This window comes from Gopherus flavomarginatus, chromosome 4, assembly GCF_025201925.1.
Source record: "Gopherus flavomarginatus isolate rGopFla2 chromosome 4, rGopFla2.mat.asm, whole genome shotgun sequence".
NCBI lineage: Eukaryota > Metazoa > Chordata > Testudines > Testudinidae > Gopherus > Gopherus flavomarginatus.
The window spans coordinates 55604342-55623905 of NC_066620.1; the positions used below are offsets into that span (position 1 = coordinate 55604342).

At 47.1% G+C, this 19564-nt stretch overlaps 1 protein-coding gene across 1 annotated transcript in view; it reads left to right on the plus strand.

Moving 5' to 3' along the window:
• CNIH3 (cornichon family AMPA receptor auxiliary protein 3) overlaps positions 1-9991 on the plus strand; it is an 80907-nt gene extending 70916 nt beyond the window's left edge. The window contains exons 5-6 of the mRNA XM_050948646.1: positions 4035-4178; positions 8779-9991. Of these exons, the coding sequence (XP_050804603.1) occupies positions 4035-4178; positions 8779-8806 (172 nt within the window). The 3' untranslated portion in view covers positions 8807-9991. The remainder of the gene's footprint in view (positions 1-4034; positions 4179-8778) is intronic.
• Positions 9992-19564: the final 9573 nt, after the last annotated feature.

Here is a 19564-nt window from a genome sequence, read left to right on the forward strand (position 1 = left end):
TCCAGGCTAAGCCCGGGACAGGAGGCTGGAGTGCAGAAGGGGGTGTGGGGTGCAGGATCTGGGAGAGAGTTTGGGTGCAGGAGTGGGCTCGGGGCTGGGACAGGGAGTTGGGATGCAGGAGAGGGTTTGGGGTACAGACTCTGGGAGGAAGTATAGGTGTGAGAGGGGGCTGGGGCAGGGGATTGGGGTGTGGGAGGGGTTCTGGGAGGGAGTTTGGGTGCAGGAGGGGGCTCAGGGATGGGGGTTGGGGTGCGGGAGAGGGTGCAGGGTGCGGGCTCCGCCTGGGTGGCACTTACCTCGAGTGGCTCCCAGAAGGGACCAGCATGTCCGGCTCCTACGCTCTGGGCAGCCAGGAAGCTCTGCGTACTGCCCCAGCCTGTAGGCACTCCCCTCACAGGTCCCATTGGCCATGGTTTCCCATTCCCAGCCAATGGGAGCTGCGGAGTTAGTGCTCAGGGTGAGAGCAGTGCGTGGAAACACCCTGGCTGTGTCTCCGCCTAGGAACCACAGGGACATGCTGGCCACTTCCAGGAGGGCATGAAGCCAAGGAGCCTGTGCTAGCCCCGCTGCGCCACCAGACTTTTAGCACCCTAAAATCTGCTGGATTGGCTTCAGTAGCCTCCAGGAGATCGAGCCCAATTCCAGGAGACTCCCAGCCAAACAGAAGGGTTGGCAACCCTACTTGTGGCCAGATTCTCTAATCTTCTCCAGGCACTTTGTGCTGCTCTGGCTTTGCAGAGTGGCTGGATTCTGGCTGTAGCTGTCTGCAGGCAAGCTTTCCATTAGTGTAAAACTGCCAGAGGCAACCTCCCCCATCCCATCACAGTGGGAGGGACAGGGCATTGCAGGAGAGGGATGTGGTGGAGTGGAGCTGCTCTGTGCCTGATCTTCCACTGGTTAAGGTCACTTGGGGACATTAAGAATTAGTTGCTTAAGGTAAAGTTTCTCTTCAGCAGCTCTAATTTACGCTAGAGCCAGACAATGTAGGATCAGGGACCTTCAGCCAGCTCCCTGGTAGCCAAGCCCCCAGTGCACCCTCGTGAAGAATCAGCCCTCCATCTGTCCTTAGGATAACTAAGGGACTTTAATCTCCAGTGCTGTCAGTATAGCACCTTTCAGTAGCACTACCTTCCCATAAAAATTTTAAAAGACATACATGATTTTTATCTTCTCAGGGACTCTTTATATCAGGAGGGCTAAAGAATGTAGCAGAGACCCACTGCTGTGTAGCAGTGCGAAGAGCAGTGTTATAGTGAAGAAGATAATTAGGAGTATCTTGGCTTGGACCTAAAGAGTGGGAGCTCTCTCATAGTATTTGCTACAAAAGCTCAGTAGTAATTTCGAGTGGAATGGCACAGTGTATTATTCTGAGTTTACAGTGACAATCGAATTCTCAAAAGCTTGATGGAGTTGTGAATGTGCTTTCTCTCTGGTGGGACTGAACACATGAAAGCTAATAGTATTTCCAACACAATTTTCACAGAGGAGAACACCTCAAGTGTCACAAGAACAGGTGTCTGGCAAGTGTGAAAATTATATTTAATGTGCAAGGCAAAAATGTTGTTTGTGGATGGCGAGTGTTTATAGTCATGCTTGGGGGGGAGTATAGTAGATCTTTATCTGCAGAGATGTCTGCGTATGTGTGCTATTACTCTTATTATTATGCCTTCAGTAAGGATCAGGGTCCCTTATGCCAAGTGCTGTACAAAGACACAGGAAGATGTGGGGAGAAATCATAGCCCCAATGAAGTCAATGGAGCCAGAATTTCACCTATGGCCCCTTTTGAAGAATCTGCAGTCTATAGAAAGATGAGTGAGTGTGACAAATGCTAGAAGGGAAGGAGGGAGAGAGAACATGGTTAGCATAATGAGAAGTTAAACATCTGGTTCCACAAGTTGGCTATGTGCTGGCTCTGCATCATTTAAAAGTACGGGTGGGTTTTTAAATAAACATGTACATCTAATCAGTTCCTGATCCCATCAATCTCTATATAAAAGTTTCTATACTGTATTTTTAACAGTAATAATACTACTTCATCTAAGGATCGCAAAGCATTTAACTGGAATTGATCAGGAAATTATTTTTCCTCATGAAATAATTTAGACAAAAACAATGTCTTGTCCTCAACATTTTTCTTCATTTTTTGAGCTTTTGTTGAAAACACAAACATTTTCAACAAATATGGAAATTTTCCTTGTGTAGAAAAGTCATTTTCCATTCAAAGATTATGTTGGTGGCAATTTTTTCAGACATATAACAATGCAGCTAAGCCATATAATGCATGCCTTATGAGTAGGGCCCTACCAAATTTATGTTCCATTTTGGTCAATTTCACATAGGATTTAAAAAATTGTAAATTTCAGGATTACAAGCTATTGAAATCTGAAATTTCACGGTGTTGTAATTGTAGGGGTCCTGACCCAAAAAGATTGTGAGGGGGTCACAAGGTTATTGAGAGGTGCGGGGGCTGGTTGCAGTACTGCTACACTTACTTCTGCATTGATGCTGGTGGCGGCACTGTCTTCAGAGCTGGGCAGCAGGAGAGCAGCAGTTGCTGGCCAGGAGCCCAGCTCTGAAGGCAGAGCCTCTGCCAGCAGCAGCATAGAAATAAAGATGGCATGGTATGGTATTGCCATACTTACTTCTGTGCTGCTGCCTGCAGAAGTGGGCCCTCAATCAGCTGCCGCCACTTTCCAGCCACTCAGCTCTGAAGGCAGCAGTGCAGCAGTAAGGGTGGCATGGTATGGTATTGCCACCCTTACTTCTATGCTGCTGCTGGCGAAGCGCCACCTTCAGAGCTGGGCACCTGGCTAACAGCTGCCACTTTCCAACCACCCAGCTCAGAAGGCAGCACAGAAGTAAGGCTGGAAATACTATGACCCTTTTGGGTCAGGATCCCCAATTTGAGAAATGCTGGTTTCCGCTGTGAAAACTGTATAGTGTAAGGTAAAAGCACACAAAAGACCAGATTTCATGGTGGGAGACCAGATTTCCTAGTCTGTGACATGTTTTTCAGCTGTGAATTTGGTAGGGTCCTACATATGAGATATGCAAGTATTATTATAGCCTTTTTACAGATAGATAAACTGAAGTGTTTATTGGTTCAGAGAGAATTACCTGTTGTCATGCAGTTAGTGACATAGCTGCTATTAGAATTCAGGAATCTTGATTTCCTGTTCTGACCACTAGACAAGACTGCCACTCATAACATATTCATATTAGAGAGTAAGTCACAGTCACATAAGGAGGATGGAATGTATTGTTCTAAACAGTTAATAGAACATAGGAAGTCCACAAGAATTAATTGCGGGTTGAGCATTGGCCTGCTAAACCCAGGGTTGTGAGTTCAATCCTTGAGGGGGCCACTTAGGGATCTGGGGCAAAAATCAGTACTTGGTCCTGCTAGTAAAGGCAGGGGGCTGGACTTGATGACCTTTCAAGGTCCCTTCCAGGTCTAGGAGATAGGTATATCGCCAACTGCTACATGGATATATGAGTAGTCTGTTTAGATTGGTATCGGATTTCAACAATGGCCAATGCCATATGTTTCAGAGGAAGATCTAAACAGGGGTCGGCAACCTTTGGCATGTGGCTCGCCAGGGTAAGCACCTTGGTGGGCCAGGCCAGTTTGCTTACCTGCTGCATCTGCAGGTTTGGCCAATCGTGGCTCCCACTGGCTGCAGTTTGCCATCCCAGGCCAATGGGGGTGGTGGGAAGTGGGGGCCAGCACAACCCTCAGACCGCGCCGATTCCTGCCCCCCAGCGAACCTCAGCCAGTGGAAGCCACAATCAGTTGAACCTGCGGACGCAGTGGGTAAACAAATCGGCCTGGCCCTGGCGAGCTGCATGCCAAAGGTTGCCGACCCCTGATCTAAAACCTCCAAACTGAACCTAACTGTGGATTTCTGTGTCATGGGAGAAGATGGGATTTCTTTACTCTGGGCTAGTGATCTGGAGCATGAGGACCTGTAACCTGTAAAAAATGGATTTAGAATATTAGTGTCACTCCAGATGTTTTCTCTTGCTCTTTCAGGTATTTCCATTGCCCAGCGGATAGTTCAGAGCTTGCATATGATCCACCTGCAGTCATGAATGCAGACACTTTGAGTTACTGTCAGAAAGAAGCATGGTGTAAACTAGCTTTCTATCTCCTTTCCTTCTTCTACTATCTTTACTGGTAAGCTTGATCATTCCTATGTGGAAGTGGTACAGAGCTGTTTTTCATGTAAAAATTAAGCTTGCACTATGAACCATCAAGAACAGGCAGCCTCATTCCCTTTGTCTGGAGCAACCATTTCAGTCCCCGATTCAGGCAGCATCCCTGTTCAGAACAGCACTTAAGCATGTATTTAAGACCCATTGAGGTCATAGGACTTCCAGTTAAGCATGTACTTACGTTCTTTCCTGAATTAGGCCCAATGCATCCCCAAGGTTTCCAATACAATTTTGTTCAGCCTTCAGTCAAAGAGCTATTTCTGCTAGGAAATGAATTTTTTTTGGTCCTTTGGATAGTCTGTTTAGATGGATGTCACTCTATGTTGATATCATAGCAAATAAGTTACATCAGCTGTTAATAATAAACAATATTAGAGTGAAATCCTGCCCTGTGCTATGCAAGCTGATTCTTACCTAACACTCAAAAGAGCACTAGAATGGGGGCCAAATAGCTGCAGGTGCACCTGAGCAGCTAGCATGCATGCTTTGGTCTGCTGCAGTAAGGTGCACTTGGCAGTACCTCTCCCGTGGCCTATCCTGAGCCAGCCTCCCTTGCATTATAAAGATAGTTCTAGTGCTAGATAGATAAGGCCTCATCCAAAGGTCACTGTGAGTGAAGGAAAGACTAGGTCCATGGACAGCTCCACTCTACTCCTCCCCCTTACACTGTCACATTTACTAAGGGCAGAGATGCAAATGGCTGATGCAAGGAATATGCAGGGATCATGTCTAGTTAAGGCAACACCTGCATGATCCTTGCACTTTTGCTGGTAGGGGCCATGTAATTACACTAAAGCAGCTTGATGACACAAATTCATGCTTTTAATTTTAAATGAAGTTATTTTATTTTAATTTTCCCTCTACTCCTCTCATAACTGGGATCGTGTCCAGTACCCCGTCTCCAACACCCTTATGTTGCATAATGCTTTGTAAGATGGGGCTTGTTCAATCAATACAGTGCTGTCGGAGGCTGAATGTCCCTTCCTGATTAGCAATAGTAATAATGTAATATCTGCTCACTTGTCAATTACAGCATTATCCTGAGGTCTAAATACTGCAGGCTGCATGTTAAAATTTGTGGCAGTTAAATTGAAAAGTAATTACTAAGAGCAAAATTATGTCTGGCCAAATCTGTGTGAGAAGGCACCAGGGTCCTCCCCCCTCTTACCCATCTGCTCCCCTTGGCATGAGTCAGAGGCCTGGTCTACACTACGCGTTTAAACCGATTTTAGCAGCGTTAAACCGATTTAACGCTGTACCCGTCCACACTACGAGGCCCTTTATATCGATATAAAGGGCTCTTTATATCGGTTTCTGTACTCCTCCCCAACGAGAGGAGTAGCGCTAAAATCGGTATTACCATATCTGATTAGGATTAGTGTGGCCGCAAATCGACGGTATTGGCCTCCGGGCGGTATCCCACAGTGCACCACTGTGACCACTCTGGACAGCAATCTCAGCTCGGATGCAGTGGCCAGGTAAACAGGAAAAGCCCCACGAAATTTTGATTTTCATTTCCTGTTTGCCCAGCGTGGAGCTCTGATCAGCACGGGTGGCACTGCAGTCCCAAATCCAAAAAGAGCTCCAGCATGGACCGTATGGAAGATACTGAATCTGATCGCTGTATGGGGAAACAAATCTGTTCTATCAGAGCTCCATTACAGAAGACGAAATGCCAAAGCGTTTGAAAAAAAAATCTCCAGGCTTCACAGTGCTGCGTGACAAGTGTAACAGGAAGCCAGAGACTCAAATGGACGCTCATGGAGGGAGGGAGGGGGTACTGAGGACTCCAGCTATCCCACAGTCCACAGCAGTCTCCGAAAAGTATTTGCATTCTTGGCTGAGCTCCCAATGCCCATAGGGTCAAACACCTTGTCCGGCGTGGTTCAGGGAATAGCTCGTCAATTTACTCCCTCCCCCCCCCACGTGAAAGAAAAGGGAAAGAAATCGTTTCTTGACTTTTTTCAATGTCACCCTATGTCTACTGAATGCTGCTGGTAGATGCAATGCTGCAGCACTGAAGAGCAGTATCCGCTCCTCTCCCCTCCCTGGTGGCAGACGGTAGATGCTTGATAACTGCTGAATACCCCTGGCTGGCCTCAGAGGTGCCTGGGTAAAAATAGGAATGATTCCTGGTCATTCCCAGTAGATGGTACAGAACGGCTGGTAACCGCCTTCATCATAGCCATGGGGAGCTGAGCTCCATCAGCCCCTTCCTTTCTAGTGTAAAGAAAAGATTCTGTACTGCCTGGACTATCATAGCAGCGGGATGCTGGGCTCCTCTCCCCTGCACCGCTTAATGTCCTGCCTGGACTGTCCTAGCACGGGGAGGCTGCCTCCCCCTCATTTTATCTCACTAACAAGTCACTGTTTCTTATTCCTGCATTCTTTATAACGTCATGACACAAATGGGGGGGACACTGCCATGGTAGCCCAGGAAGGTTGGGGGAGGAGGGAAGCAACGGGTGGGGTTGTTGCAGGGGCACCCCCCGTGAATGGCATGTAGCTCATCATTTCTGCGGGATCTGACGGAGCCGCTGTACTCTCTGATACACTGCTTCTCTAGTACACTTGCCCCAAATTCTAGGCAGGGCTGACTCTATTTTTAGAAACCATAAAGGAGGGATTGACTCGGGGAGTCATTCCCAGTTTTGCTTTTGCACCCCCAGCCGACCTCAGCCAGGGGCACCCATGATAGCAGCAGACAGCACAGAAGGACAGATAACCGTTGTAACGTCCTTCGATGCTCTGCAAGAATGAGGCCCACACACACTGTGAGTTATTTGGCTTTAATGAAGGTAGAGTGACACATCTGCAACGGGGACCCCGGGCGTTGCTGTCACTTTGGCGGGGAACCCAGCACCGAAGCTCAGCTCGGCCTGGGTCGGAGTCCAAAGGTGGGACCGGGAGCATACAGCTATATATACACAATACAAAAGCAACTCATACATATGCAAAAAGGGACTTCCCACAAGCTATGCCCGCCCTTTGGCCTAAGGCCATACAAACTGGTTTCAACCAGTTAAAAGCAAGTTATAACTGGCATGCCATGTCCTACAATGACCGGCCACTTAGCAAGCAGGGGCTTTCCACAAGGCCGCCGAGAAAGCGGAGATACCCTAGCTAGACCGTGACATAGTCTTCCGCAGTCCCCTACAACCGTCATCTCATTGCCAAATTACACTGGCAGCAGATGGTACAGAACGACTAGTAACCATCTCTGCTATCATGCAAAAGCGAATGAATGCTGCTGTGTAGCGCTGGAGTATCGCCTCTGTCCGCGGCATCCAGTACACATACGGTGATTGTAAAAAAAAAAAAAAAAAAGCTGAACGGGCTCCATGGTTGCCATGCTATGGCGCCTGCCAGGACAATCCAGGGAAAAAGGGCGCGAAATGATTGTCTGCCGTTGTTTTCCCAGAGGAAGGAATGACTGACGACATTTACCCAGAACCACCCGCGACAGTGATTTTTGCCCCATCAGCCACTGGGCTCTCAACCCAGAATTCTAAGGGGCGGGGGAGACTGCGGGAACTATGGGATAGCTACGGAATAGCTACCCACAGTGCAACGCTCCGGAAATCGACGCTAGCCTCGGACCATGGACGCACACCACCGAATTAATGTGCTTAGTGTGGCCGCGTGCCCTCTACTTTATACAATCTGTTTTATAAAACCGGTTTATGTAAAATCGAAATTATCCCATAGTGTAGACGTACCCAGATACTGTCTGAGTGGGAAGGACATGGATTATGCTTTGTTACCTCTCCTGGCTATGCTAACTTCACCCATCCCTTCCTTGGACTGTTTGGGGAAGGCAGAGCCATAGTACCTTTACCTTCACTCTGTTGTACTGGCCAGCAGACTAGAATCAGCTAATTAGTGTTTCAGAATTCCCTCTGGGCCGCTCATTTCTGTCATTCTAAAACATGGCCAGAAACTTCCAGTTGCAATCTGGCCCTAAGTGATCTAGTGTAAACTACAGAATCACCTATGTCACCCCTACCTATATTATCAGAGATGGAGATACAATGAAGCAGGTCTGTGGTAGTATAATATGATTTCATAGTAATACAGGCTTACACTTAAGATATATGTATCCTAACCAACTGATCTCTTTATTTTTGATGTTTCCTCCACTGCATGAAGATTTTTTTCTCTTAAGAAATGAAACACCACCATTTCAGTGGAAACCCTACTTTTCCTTCTGGAAATGGCTGGCAGAAATTTCAAAGATCAAACACTAGTAGAGTGGTTTTATTTTCTTCACTTTTCAGACTCAGACATCGGAAGTACATTATTAAGCTCACACAAAGCTTGTGGTGTGGTGGAAAATGGCTAATGAATTCATAGCATCTTGAGTGATTCCTGAAACTAATCTTGAATCCACCATAATTCAGTTGCTATAGAGAGATGGAAGGAATGTGAGCCAGTATAGCAAAGGAAGGCATAGGCCATTAGAGTCAAAAATTAGGAGTGGAGGGTAAAGGTTATAAAATTCAAAGTGCTTTGCATACTTCAAAGGGACGCTTTCATACTGGCTCTTTCTCTTTTGCATTCAGCATGATCTACACTTTAGTGAGCTCTTAACTCAGAAATCCTCATTGAAGACTGGGAACAACAAAGGATGGAGAGCAAGGACAAGTCAGCCTAAAGTGATGCTTGGTAAAAAGAATAGCAAAGAGAGGAAAGCTTTGAACCCAAGCAGTAATACAGTATATGAAAGACATATGCAGTAAGAATAATGGCCAGCTGTGGATCTGGAGTACCATGGAGACTAGGCTGAGTAAACTATGCTTATCTTCTGTTTCTCTGTGTATCCCAGTCTGTGGCTTTAAAAAAAAAAAAGGCAAAAAATTATCACATGTGGAGACAAAGTCAAAGAACTATCCGCATCTGATGGGAAATGCTGCTTAGTGAAATTGGTTCATCACAAACTGCTATTTCACAAGGAGCAAAGCTTCTCAATGACTGAGAGTGAAGAAGGAGGATCACCATTCATGGGAGTGGTGGCTAAGGATCCTGCTAATACACCTGTTAAATACACAGCATTCTGATCATGAACACTCATCGGAATCAAGGTGAGATTCATGTCAGTTATCCAAGGATGTTCATCTGACTCCAGGGAAAAAGAGTTATTGTATCTTCACAATTAAATGATTTTTAATGCTTTTTTTCTCCACCCATGACGAAGAAATTAATAACTTGCACTGGTAGTGCAGTGATTTCCAAAAATATACTGTTCCTGTGATTGAATATCCAGTGGTATATATTTTTATATTCCATCTGTGATGCAACAGTTTATGTATGGTACAATTATGTCTAAAATGCATTCAGTTATGACCTAATTCTGTCAACCATTCAGTAGCATAGTTTTCCTCTTACTGGGGAAAAAAATTGTTACAAATCGCAATATTATGGAATGTTGTAACATGAATATTCTACACACCAGAATGGTGTATGCAAAATATTGTATCTGTAAAGGACCAGATTATTTTAGTCTGTAATTTTCTCATGCTGTTTCATGTGTGTTGTCCAGTTTAATCTGAAATTAATGGGCTGTTTTGTGCTTGTTTTCCCACATATTGGACAAGTATTGTGAAGGATGGTCAATCCTTTTAAAAATATTTTAATGCAAAGGTTTTTTACTTCATCTTGTTGATATAAATGAACTATGTATGCTTATGAATGAATAAATATATATGCGCCCACACACAATCCAGCTATAAATATATAAAGGTAAACTGTTTGTTTAAAACCTGTGACTAGGATGCTGGGCTTCTAGAAAGTGTTTTACACACCGGCTATTGTATTAAAAACAAAAGGTAATGTGAACAGTAATTTAATTTCTCATCTCATTGAGAAATCCAGTCTTATACTTCTTAAATGAAAGCTGCAATGTAATACAGAGATATTCAAACTATACAATTCCAAAGAAGAGTAGGTCACTATAAAGAAAATTAATTGGCATAAATATTATTTGGCCAAATCCTATTGGCTTTACTCGCACATAACCTTTGTTCTCACAAGTAGTCTCCTTGACCTCAGTAGGATTGCAGGATGCGCCATTTGTCTCTATTCCAGGGCCACCCAGAGTGGGGGGCAAGTGGGGCAATTTGCCCCAGGCCCCGCAGGGGCCCCCATGAGAGTTTTTCGAGGCCCCTGGAGCAGGGTCCTTCACTTGCTCTGCGGGCCCCAGAAAACTCTTGCGGGGCCCAGGCCCCCGGAGCTTCTTCCACTCCTGGTCTTCAGTGGCAATTTGGTGTTGGGCGGGTTCTTCCACTCCAGGACCCGCCGCCAAAGTGCCAGGTCTTTGGCGGCAATTCAGCATCAGGGGGGGTCCTTCCACTCCAAGACCCGCCGCCAAAGTGCCAGGTCTTTGGTGACAATTCGGCGTCGAGGGCACCCCGCCGCCAAAGACCCCAGGCCCCCTGAATCCTCTGGGCGGCCCTGCTCTACTCAAGGCAAAACTTTCAATCAAGTCAAAGAGTGAATTGTCTGAATATGGGGCCAGATCCTGGACTTCACTAAATTTGCATTTCTGGCGCAGTTCAAAGCAAAGCAGACTTAAAGCTGGCCTAAGTAGCTAGCGGAGGATTTCCTTAATGTGAGGGGAAGCCTTGAGCGCCATAGGGCTGGCTACATCAGCCCTACGCCACCCTGCTTGTAGCCTTAAGCATAAGAGCTGTGTCAGGTGCAGGGTCTGAGGTCAATGGGATTTGAGGAAAGATCCCTCACAGCATCTTGCAGGATCAGCCTCCAAAGAAGCAAGGACCACATAGCAAACCAGCCCTGTTTACTAAATGGTGGCAGATATGTCTGAATGCTATATTCTTAGCTCTTCAAACATATACCAGATCTTTGCAGTTTTCTTGTAAAGGTAAGTTTGATTCCATAGAGTTTATCAAATGGTACAGTAAGTAGAACAGATTGTTTGTTTTGTTTTTAAAGTAAAATAGCTTTGTTTTATGATAAAATGTCTTGTTACTGTAAACGGTCCAGAAACTTAATCTGAATTCCTTTGTATTGTGACTCAATGGCCTAGCATCATAACCAGTATAAGGAGCTGAGGGATGTGTGTCACAAGGGCAAAGAATAAAAACATTTGCAAGACTTAAATTATCTTTTTTTATGTCTAGATTTGCCAGCCTTACATTAAGAGGGGCATCATGAGTGGAGCAAGAGACAAGAGATCTGGGTTCTGGCCTCAACTCTCCAATTGATCTGCTGTGTGTGCTTGGTCAAGACACTAGCTAGAATCAAACCTGAGTCAGGGGAGTGTGTGGCAGGGGTGAATTGTCCCAGGACCTGGGTAGAAACCGACTGATTGTGAGAGTCACAATCTGGTTCCTGCTTCTCCTTTGCTTCAAGAGGGAAGTAATTTGGGCCAGCCCTTTGCTGGTGCTGCTCATTTATCTCTCTGTGCTGGCTCAGCTGTGCTGGTTGGTGCATCGTGGGGGGCAGGGCATAAACTCTGACCACTCTCTGACCACCTTTACCTTTGCTCACCTTCAGTGGCAGCAGGTTTGTATAATTTTTGGTGGTGCCCAGAATGGGTCCAAGTCCTGTCCCTCCCCCCCACCACACCTTGTAAGCAGATATATATTTTTTACAATAATGTAAAAATGGACTGGAAACAGTAAGCGGTTCACAATTTCCCTATATTGCACAATATCACTATCATAAGAAAAAAATATTTAACTAAGAATATCAGCTTTATTAATACTCTTTTGAATACAGAAACAGTCAAGCACTCTTGGATCAATAATCCTCAAAAGCAAATACTTTCTAAAATTAAAACAAAATGTAACCCCTTCTTTTGCCATATTCTTCAGGAGGCAGCAAACAGTGTTTTCAATGGAATTTAAAAGAATAATGAGGAACATTTTTCTGGGGGTTTTAACGGTTTGTTTTTATAAAACTAATTAAATAAAGTGGAGTTGTCACCGTACTAAGGGCTTGTCCACACTGGGGTTTCACACGGAGATAAACTGTGCCAGCACAAGTCAGGGTTAACTGGGCCTGGATTGTCTACACTAGGGACTTGCACAAATGCAGCTATGTTGGTGTAAAATAACTCAGTGCAGACAAGGCCTACAAGTCAGACAGTCTAGCATCCACAGCAATGCACAACTAAGAACCACTTATAAAGAACAAAGGAAAGAAATGCCAACTCCTACGCAAATGTAAGTGGGGGAATGGTCCCACTATTGTGGGGAACTTTCCTGGCTTCTGCACTGCCCCAGTGAAATGGGCTAGTGGAAGGATCTGAGTCCTCACTCCCACTTCCTTTACCCAGAGGCCTCCCAGAGGCCTCGAGGACTCCCCTTCCACTCTCCTGTCTTGCAGAGTGCTTGTAACCCCAACAAGGCTGGGCCCAGGATTCCTGGGGGACTCAATCCCCAACCTTGCTGTGGTCACCTAGGACAGGGGCTAGGCCAGAGGTGGCCAAGCTTTTTGGGCCGAGGGCCACATCTGGGTGGGGAAATTGTATGCAGGGCTGAGGCAGGGGATTGGGGTGCAGGAGGGAGTGTGGTGTGTGGGAGGGGGCTTCGGGCAGGGGGCTGGAGTGCACGGGGTGCAGGGAGCAGCAGGGAGCTCAGGGCAGAGGGTTGGGGTGAAGGAGAAGTGCAGGGTGTATGAAGGGGCTCAGGGCAGGGAGTTAGGGTGCAGGAGGAATACAAGGTGCAGACAGGGGGCTTAGGGCAGGGATTTGAGGGGCGGGGTGCAGGAGGGACACGAGTCCTGGTCCGGCACTGCTTACCTAAAGCAGCTCCGGGGTAGCAGCAATGCACACCGGGGCCAGGGCAGACTCCCTGCATGCCTGCCCTGGCCCTGCTCCAGGAAGTGCTGCAGCCCCTGTGGGAGCGGAGAGCTCGGCGTATGCTGGCCTTGCCACGCCGCCAGGTACCTCCCCCAAAGCTCCCATTGGCCAGGGTTCCCCATTCCCGGACCATGGGAGCCTCAGGGGGTGGTGCCCAGAGGCAAGGACCATGCATGTGGAGCCCTCTACCCCCCCACACACCCAAGGGCTGCTTCTGAGAGCAGTGCGGGCCCCACGGCACCATGAGGGCGCAATCCCATGGGCTGGATCCAAAGCCCTGAGGGGCTGGATCCGGCCCGCAGGCCGTAGTTTACCCACCCCTGGGCGAGGGTGTCCCCACTCCGGGGTACTCTCTCTGCACTGGACACTTCCCTGACTCACTGATCATTACATACAATTTAAAGCAAATACAATTTATTTAATCAGCAATTAATTAAAAAAGAATAAGGAAAGGTTAAAGGAAAACATCACCTGCTCTGTGGCAGGGGACATTACAAACAGTGTCTCTGGAATGTCAGGGCAGTTCACGGTCTGTTTCTTGCAGGTCCCAGGCCTCCTGCTCAGGCCCTGGCTGTGCTGCAGGGATGCTGTGGGTTAGACACTTGTTCTGGTGGTGGCCACACACCTCCGGGCTTTGGGTGGTGGGACTCTTCTTCCCAGCGTCAGCCCCCCATCAAGTTAAGATCGCCCTCCCCGTCTGGCCTGCAAGGACCCTTGGCTGGGAGTGTCTTTCTGCGCTGGTCCTTTTGCCCTGGGTTCCCCCTTGACTGGCCCCAGTTGCTCACCACACCCAACCCCAGACTGCTCCAGCCAGCCCCAGCTCCACTGTTCTAGCTCTGGCTCCCTCTGCCTCAGCGCTGCTGCTCTGCCTCCAGCCTGCTGGGCTGCTTCTCTGGCTTCTCTCGCTCTGTGGTTGCAGCCCTGCTCCCAGCACAGGTCTGCTCTCTGGGCTGCTTCTGTAACTCTGCTCCCAGCTCTGACCTGCTTCCTAGGCTGCTTCTCTGGTCCCTTTGGATCTGGCACAGCTCTGCTCCCCAGCTCAGCTCAGTCCCCTGCTTTCTCCTTGGCTCGGCCCCCACTCTGTCTGACCCAGGCAATTCCAGCTCAGATGGAGGATGGGACCCCCCTGGCCTTCTGACTCCCTGATTAGCCTGCCCAGTCTCAGGGTCCTGATTTTCCATCAACCCTTCCCCTTTTTTTTAGTACTGGGAGCTAGCCAACCAAAACTGCCTCCACTGAATGTTAATAAGGGGACAACAGTATTACACAAAGTATGAGGCTGGGGTTGTGGGGTTCATGGTGCAGGAGGGGTTTCAGGGATGGGGCAGAGGGTTGGGGTGTGGGGCAGTGAGGGCTCTGGGTGGGAGTGCAGGCTGTGGGGCTGGAGATGAGGGGTTTGGGGTGTGGGAGGGCCTCAGGGCTAGGGGAGAGGGTTGGGGTGCAGGGGTGAAGGCTGTGGGTGGGGTGGGGTGAGGGGTACACAGTGCAGGAGGGGGCTCAGGGATGGGGCAGAGGTTTTGGGTCGGGGTGGGTGAGGGCTCTGACTGGGGGTGCGGGGTTTGGGGTGGGGCTGGGCTAGGGATGAGGAGTTCAAACTTTGGGGTGCAGCAGGCAGGCTGCCCCAGGGCTGGGGCCAGAGAGGAGGACCCCCCAGCCCTCTCCCCACCAGCAGCAGTGAGCTCCAGGGGAGGGCTCCCCTCCCCTCCCTTCTGCCATGACACACTCAAGCCCCAAGATGCTGCCAGGAGGTCTCGCAGGTGCCTGGTGGGGTGGGGTGGGGCTTCCATGCCCTCCCTTCCTGCCGCTGCCACCGCCACTCCTTTAGCAGCGGTGCAGGCCACAGGTGAGGCAGGGTCCAGGGACGCTTGGGGGAGGCACACAATGGAGCAGGCAGGGCTGGGGGAGAGATCTAGCCCCAAACATTGGTGGAGCCAGGCCCCCAGGGCCCTGAATTTGCTGGAGCACAGGCACCACAGGCCCATACAACTCACTGCCCCTGCTCACCCTCTCTGCCCATCAGTGTCGGAAGGTAAATAACAGCTGGGCACCAGCTTCCCTCCCATCGCACAGACTCCGGTGAGGCAGGTAGCCCAATCAGGGAAACAAAAAGGTTCCTTATGCCCCCTTATTCCTCTGAATGTGTGTATAGCCCAATGCATGACTGAGCCATTCACCTTTCAGTGCCTCTGTGTCCTCACCTGTAACATGGGAATAGTGGTACCTACCTTATGACAGTGCTTAGAGCTCTTTGGATGAAAGATGCATTAGAGGCAGAAGGTTTTGTTTATGGGAGATGAATATTTCTAAAGGAAGGAGGTAAGAGATGGAAATGAACCAAGTGTGGAGAAAACAAACCTGAAGGAGGTGCCAGTACATGGCATGTACCTAGATAGTTTGGGTTCGTTGAGATCCCCAAAGAGCGAGCTCACTGACATGGCCACACAGTATCCTGGTCTTGTTACTAGATTTTCCCGTTACTTTGAGGTACACTCATTTATTAGGGTTACTCTTCTGAGGGGACGGGTTTCTGTAATTCTATCAATGTACTGCTTCTATCACATGTGTTTTCATATGGAGCTCTACTTCGCGGGCTGGGCCAAGCAGCACTTTCATGCTGTTGCCCTTATATGCTACAGATTCAACACGTTCCTATCCCCACTTTCACATTACAATTGTACTGGTAGTAACCCACTTGCTGAGCAAACCCCACAGAATTTTTGGGTGCTACAGGGATCTTTAGCTTAAGTAAAAGAAGCGTTGCTGCAGAGTAAATGGGGAAGCTAGAAACACAAAAGAGTAAAGTTCAGAGAGAGAAGCAACCAGCTTAACCATAAAAGTTATTTATTGAATAATAGTGATAACTACACAAGGAGGGCAAACAAACATATATACATTATTAAAGGTTAATACTTGAGGTAGAAAAGAAAACAGAGAGAGAAAGAGAGGGAGGGATCTCACCCACTCCATGAGGCTTGAACTGGTTGGGGTTCCCAGGTGACGGTGATAGCTCAGGGTCCTGAGTGTTGGAGACAGGCAGCGCCCCCAGAATGATCAGTCAGGAGATGGAGTCTCGGTGAAACTGATGCAGCGTTTGGGTGCATGCATCAGAACACTTACTTGAACATAGGTAGGGGTTTTTGTAGAGAAACAACAATGGTTCAAGGGAGAACACTAGATTTGTTTATGGGTAAACCGATGACTCAAGGGTTTTCTTTAGGCTCTAGACAATACGAGCTGATCACTCTTGGCTATGGGTGGTGTGTTTTCTTCCAGGGAGTCCCCAATGCAATTAAGCTACTACAGTATTTTAGATATCAATTGAGGATTCATTACTAGAATTGGTCTGATAACTGCTAAGCTTTTTGTGTGCAGGCATAGGTTCATTAACATCCAGAGCAGAGATCCCTCATGATGCAGTGCTTCCCTGCTTTTCTGGTCCCAGAGTTCAGTGCGGTTCTCTGTTGTGTATGCTAATGGTGATGTCTCCCTGTCCCATCTTTCATGCAGATGAGGCTAGGGGAGTTGTCTCTGCTCTCCATTCTGTATGCTAATGGAGATGTCTTAATCTTGTCACCCTTGTCGGGAGGGGTCTAGGTGTATCTCCCAATGCCCTTCACTGCTCTCTGCAAGCCTTTTCTCTGACTGATTTTGGTTCAAGCGGAGACTGGTGGGGGTGTGTCTTTCATGAGTCAGACAGGCTGGATACTGCACCCTGGTTCCCCAGGAACACAGAACTGACTGGTATCGTAGCTGCCTTTTCATGCAGTTGTGCTTAACTGAAAAGGCAGCCCTTGGAAGGAGATTTCTGTTCTCCAGTCTTACACCATTCTATTTTTAGTCACAATCATTGCAATGACGTTGAATAAACTTGTCAATGGTCTGACTGTTTTGGTCTTGAATACAACAAATTAATGCTGATAGCAAAGTGCTTTGACTACAGATAATTAACTGCAATTAGGCTGCCATTACTTATGTCTGATTCATTTATTTCCTTGGGCCTAACCCCTTCGTACAAAGCCTACATAGCTGGAGAAGGAATCGTCCAGGCCCCCAAAGTCACATAGAAATTACACCAACCCGAGGCTGCTGTAAACTCCCACTGCTATTGGGGAGGGGGATGACTGCTAACGAATCAACATTGCCGCTAACAAATCCATTCCTCCTGCTCCCTTCTCTACACCTTAATGTGCAGGGATGTGAGGCTGGAATCCAGCATGCAGAGATGTGCACTTCCCTTATGGAGTCCAGAAATCCTGCTTCCACTCTCCAGCAGCAGAACCACTCTGGTTTCTTAACTTCTAGGAACCCTTGACTTTTGCTCAGAAGGCCTAATCCAAAATCCATTGCAGTCAATGGAGGTTTTTCCATTGACTTTAATGGACTTTGGATTCGTCCCATAGATTGCTATAGAAATGTGGGAGTATCCCCACTGCAAAGCCCTTCCTGTGTTACTGTGTCCCATCTGTGCAAACTGAACTTTGCATCAATGATCTGTTCCCTATTACTGCTCTGGTGAGTTATTCAGTCACTCGTTACTTGTGAAAATGCTGCTATGTATTGTAGTCTGTGTTCTCCTGGGATTAACTATGGCTAAACACTAGGAATATTTAAAAAATCCAAATGTTAAAAGGCATTTTATTTTTCTGCATTGACACTAATATAGACATTTATAGTAACACCATATACATTCTTGAATCAGCTACTTAGACATAGTGGGGGAAAGATAGGACTAAAATCTGTTATCTTGCACAAGGCCAGAGTTAATGGAGTTTTTTGCAGGGGAGATGATACTGGCCCCATGGGAGGGGGGACAACCCCAGCTGACTATTCATATTCCCAGTGGTAGCTTTAATCTGGTTAAGTATAAATTTACAGGTATTAATCTACTGATCCTTAAGAGTAACCTCTTGATTTTAATATATGGCTCCAACAAAATCCATTATGGTTTTTGGGAACTATGCTTGAAAAACATGTCCAGATTATACAGTAGAGAGACAGTGGAGTAGTTCATACACCAGTGCAAAATGAATATAAAATGCCACCAAACTGACATTTGTCACTCCTACCTGAAATAAAGTTTGACCACCACTTTTCACAGATGTAAAAAATCTACACAAAGTGAAAGGCAGAGGATAATCAGGCTGCCAGTGTTGGCTAAAAACTCTGCAGTGCAGATCAGAGAGGAGCATTTTGACTGTAGTTGTTTATTATTGCACAATATGATTTCTGTTTCTCTTGCAGTGTTAATGACAACTCTGCAGAGGATGGGGTTAGGGCAGAGGTGAAAATAAGCCAGTATGCCCCGGTACAGTGTTCCGGCAAGAGCCCGTGCGCCGTACCGAACCAGCTTTCCCAGGTGGCAATTTAAAGGGCCTGGGGCTCCCAGCTGCTGCTACCGCAGTGGAGCCCTGGGCCCTTTAAATTGCTGACGGAGCCTTAGGGGTCCCAGAGCTCTAAAGGCCCTGCCCATTCCAGTTGAGGCCCCGTCCCCTGCTCAGGACTCTGGCTTACCAGTCAGTCCTTTAAGTTACTTTCACCCCTGGGTGGAGGGGAATTTGGAGTTAAAAGTAAATATTCACTTAAAAAAATGAAGTTCACATTTATTGAAATGAGTATTTAAAATCCATGTAGTTGCTTTAAAACACATGCCTGATATATTTTCACATAAACCTTAACTGGTTCTTTGATTATGAATTACGCAATCCAGCAAATGGAAGAATGGATACTTTAACAAAGCTCCGTGGAGCATTATTATGTGAAGCTGTTTTCTAATTGTGGTATTTCCATTTGCTGTTCCTGGTCTCCCAGCCTGACAGAGCCCACCATAGTGATGCCCTTCCCCTGCATATTTATAACAACAGTGACCCAGCGATATGAGAAAAGACAAGCGTGGTTGTGCCTTCCTAGCTGCCAAGTAACATCTTGTCATGTAACCATATTTACTCCTGAACAAATTGCATCTGCTGTGTCACTTTGAATCACTTGCCCTGTCATATGGTGGGGACTTCATATTCAAGAACTTGTACTAACCACATGCAGCAGTGATTTAAAACTATCTTGACTTTATAACCACTCACTGGTCATCATGATGAAACGTACGTTAAGCCAAGGGCAATTTACACTGACCTATTTGTTCTTGAGTTTCGGCTTTATTATATTTCTTGAACTGGAAAGGAGATTTAGCTTTAAACTTTATGATCAACCTCGGTACCTTGGGCTTGGAAGTCTCCCTCCCCCTGCCTTTCACAGAGTGAATTTTAGTACTTAAAGTGATTGATAGCACTAAACACACTTCTTTGAAAATGCTCCTCAATTTTGACCTTCAGCTTCCCTGCAATTTCAGTCTTGAACAGTCTTGGAGGCAGTAAGAGGGGTATAAATGAATGATGAAGTTACATAAAATAACCAACGGAAGGAAGAAATTAAACTGGGGGGCTCTTATTTACCCTTTTTCATACTACAAGAACAAGGGACCATTCCATGAAATTGAAAGGCAACAACTATGAAACTGATGAGGAAATAGG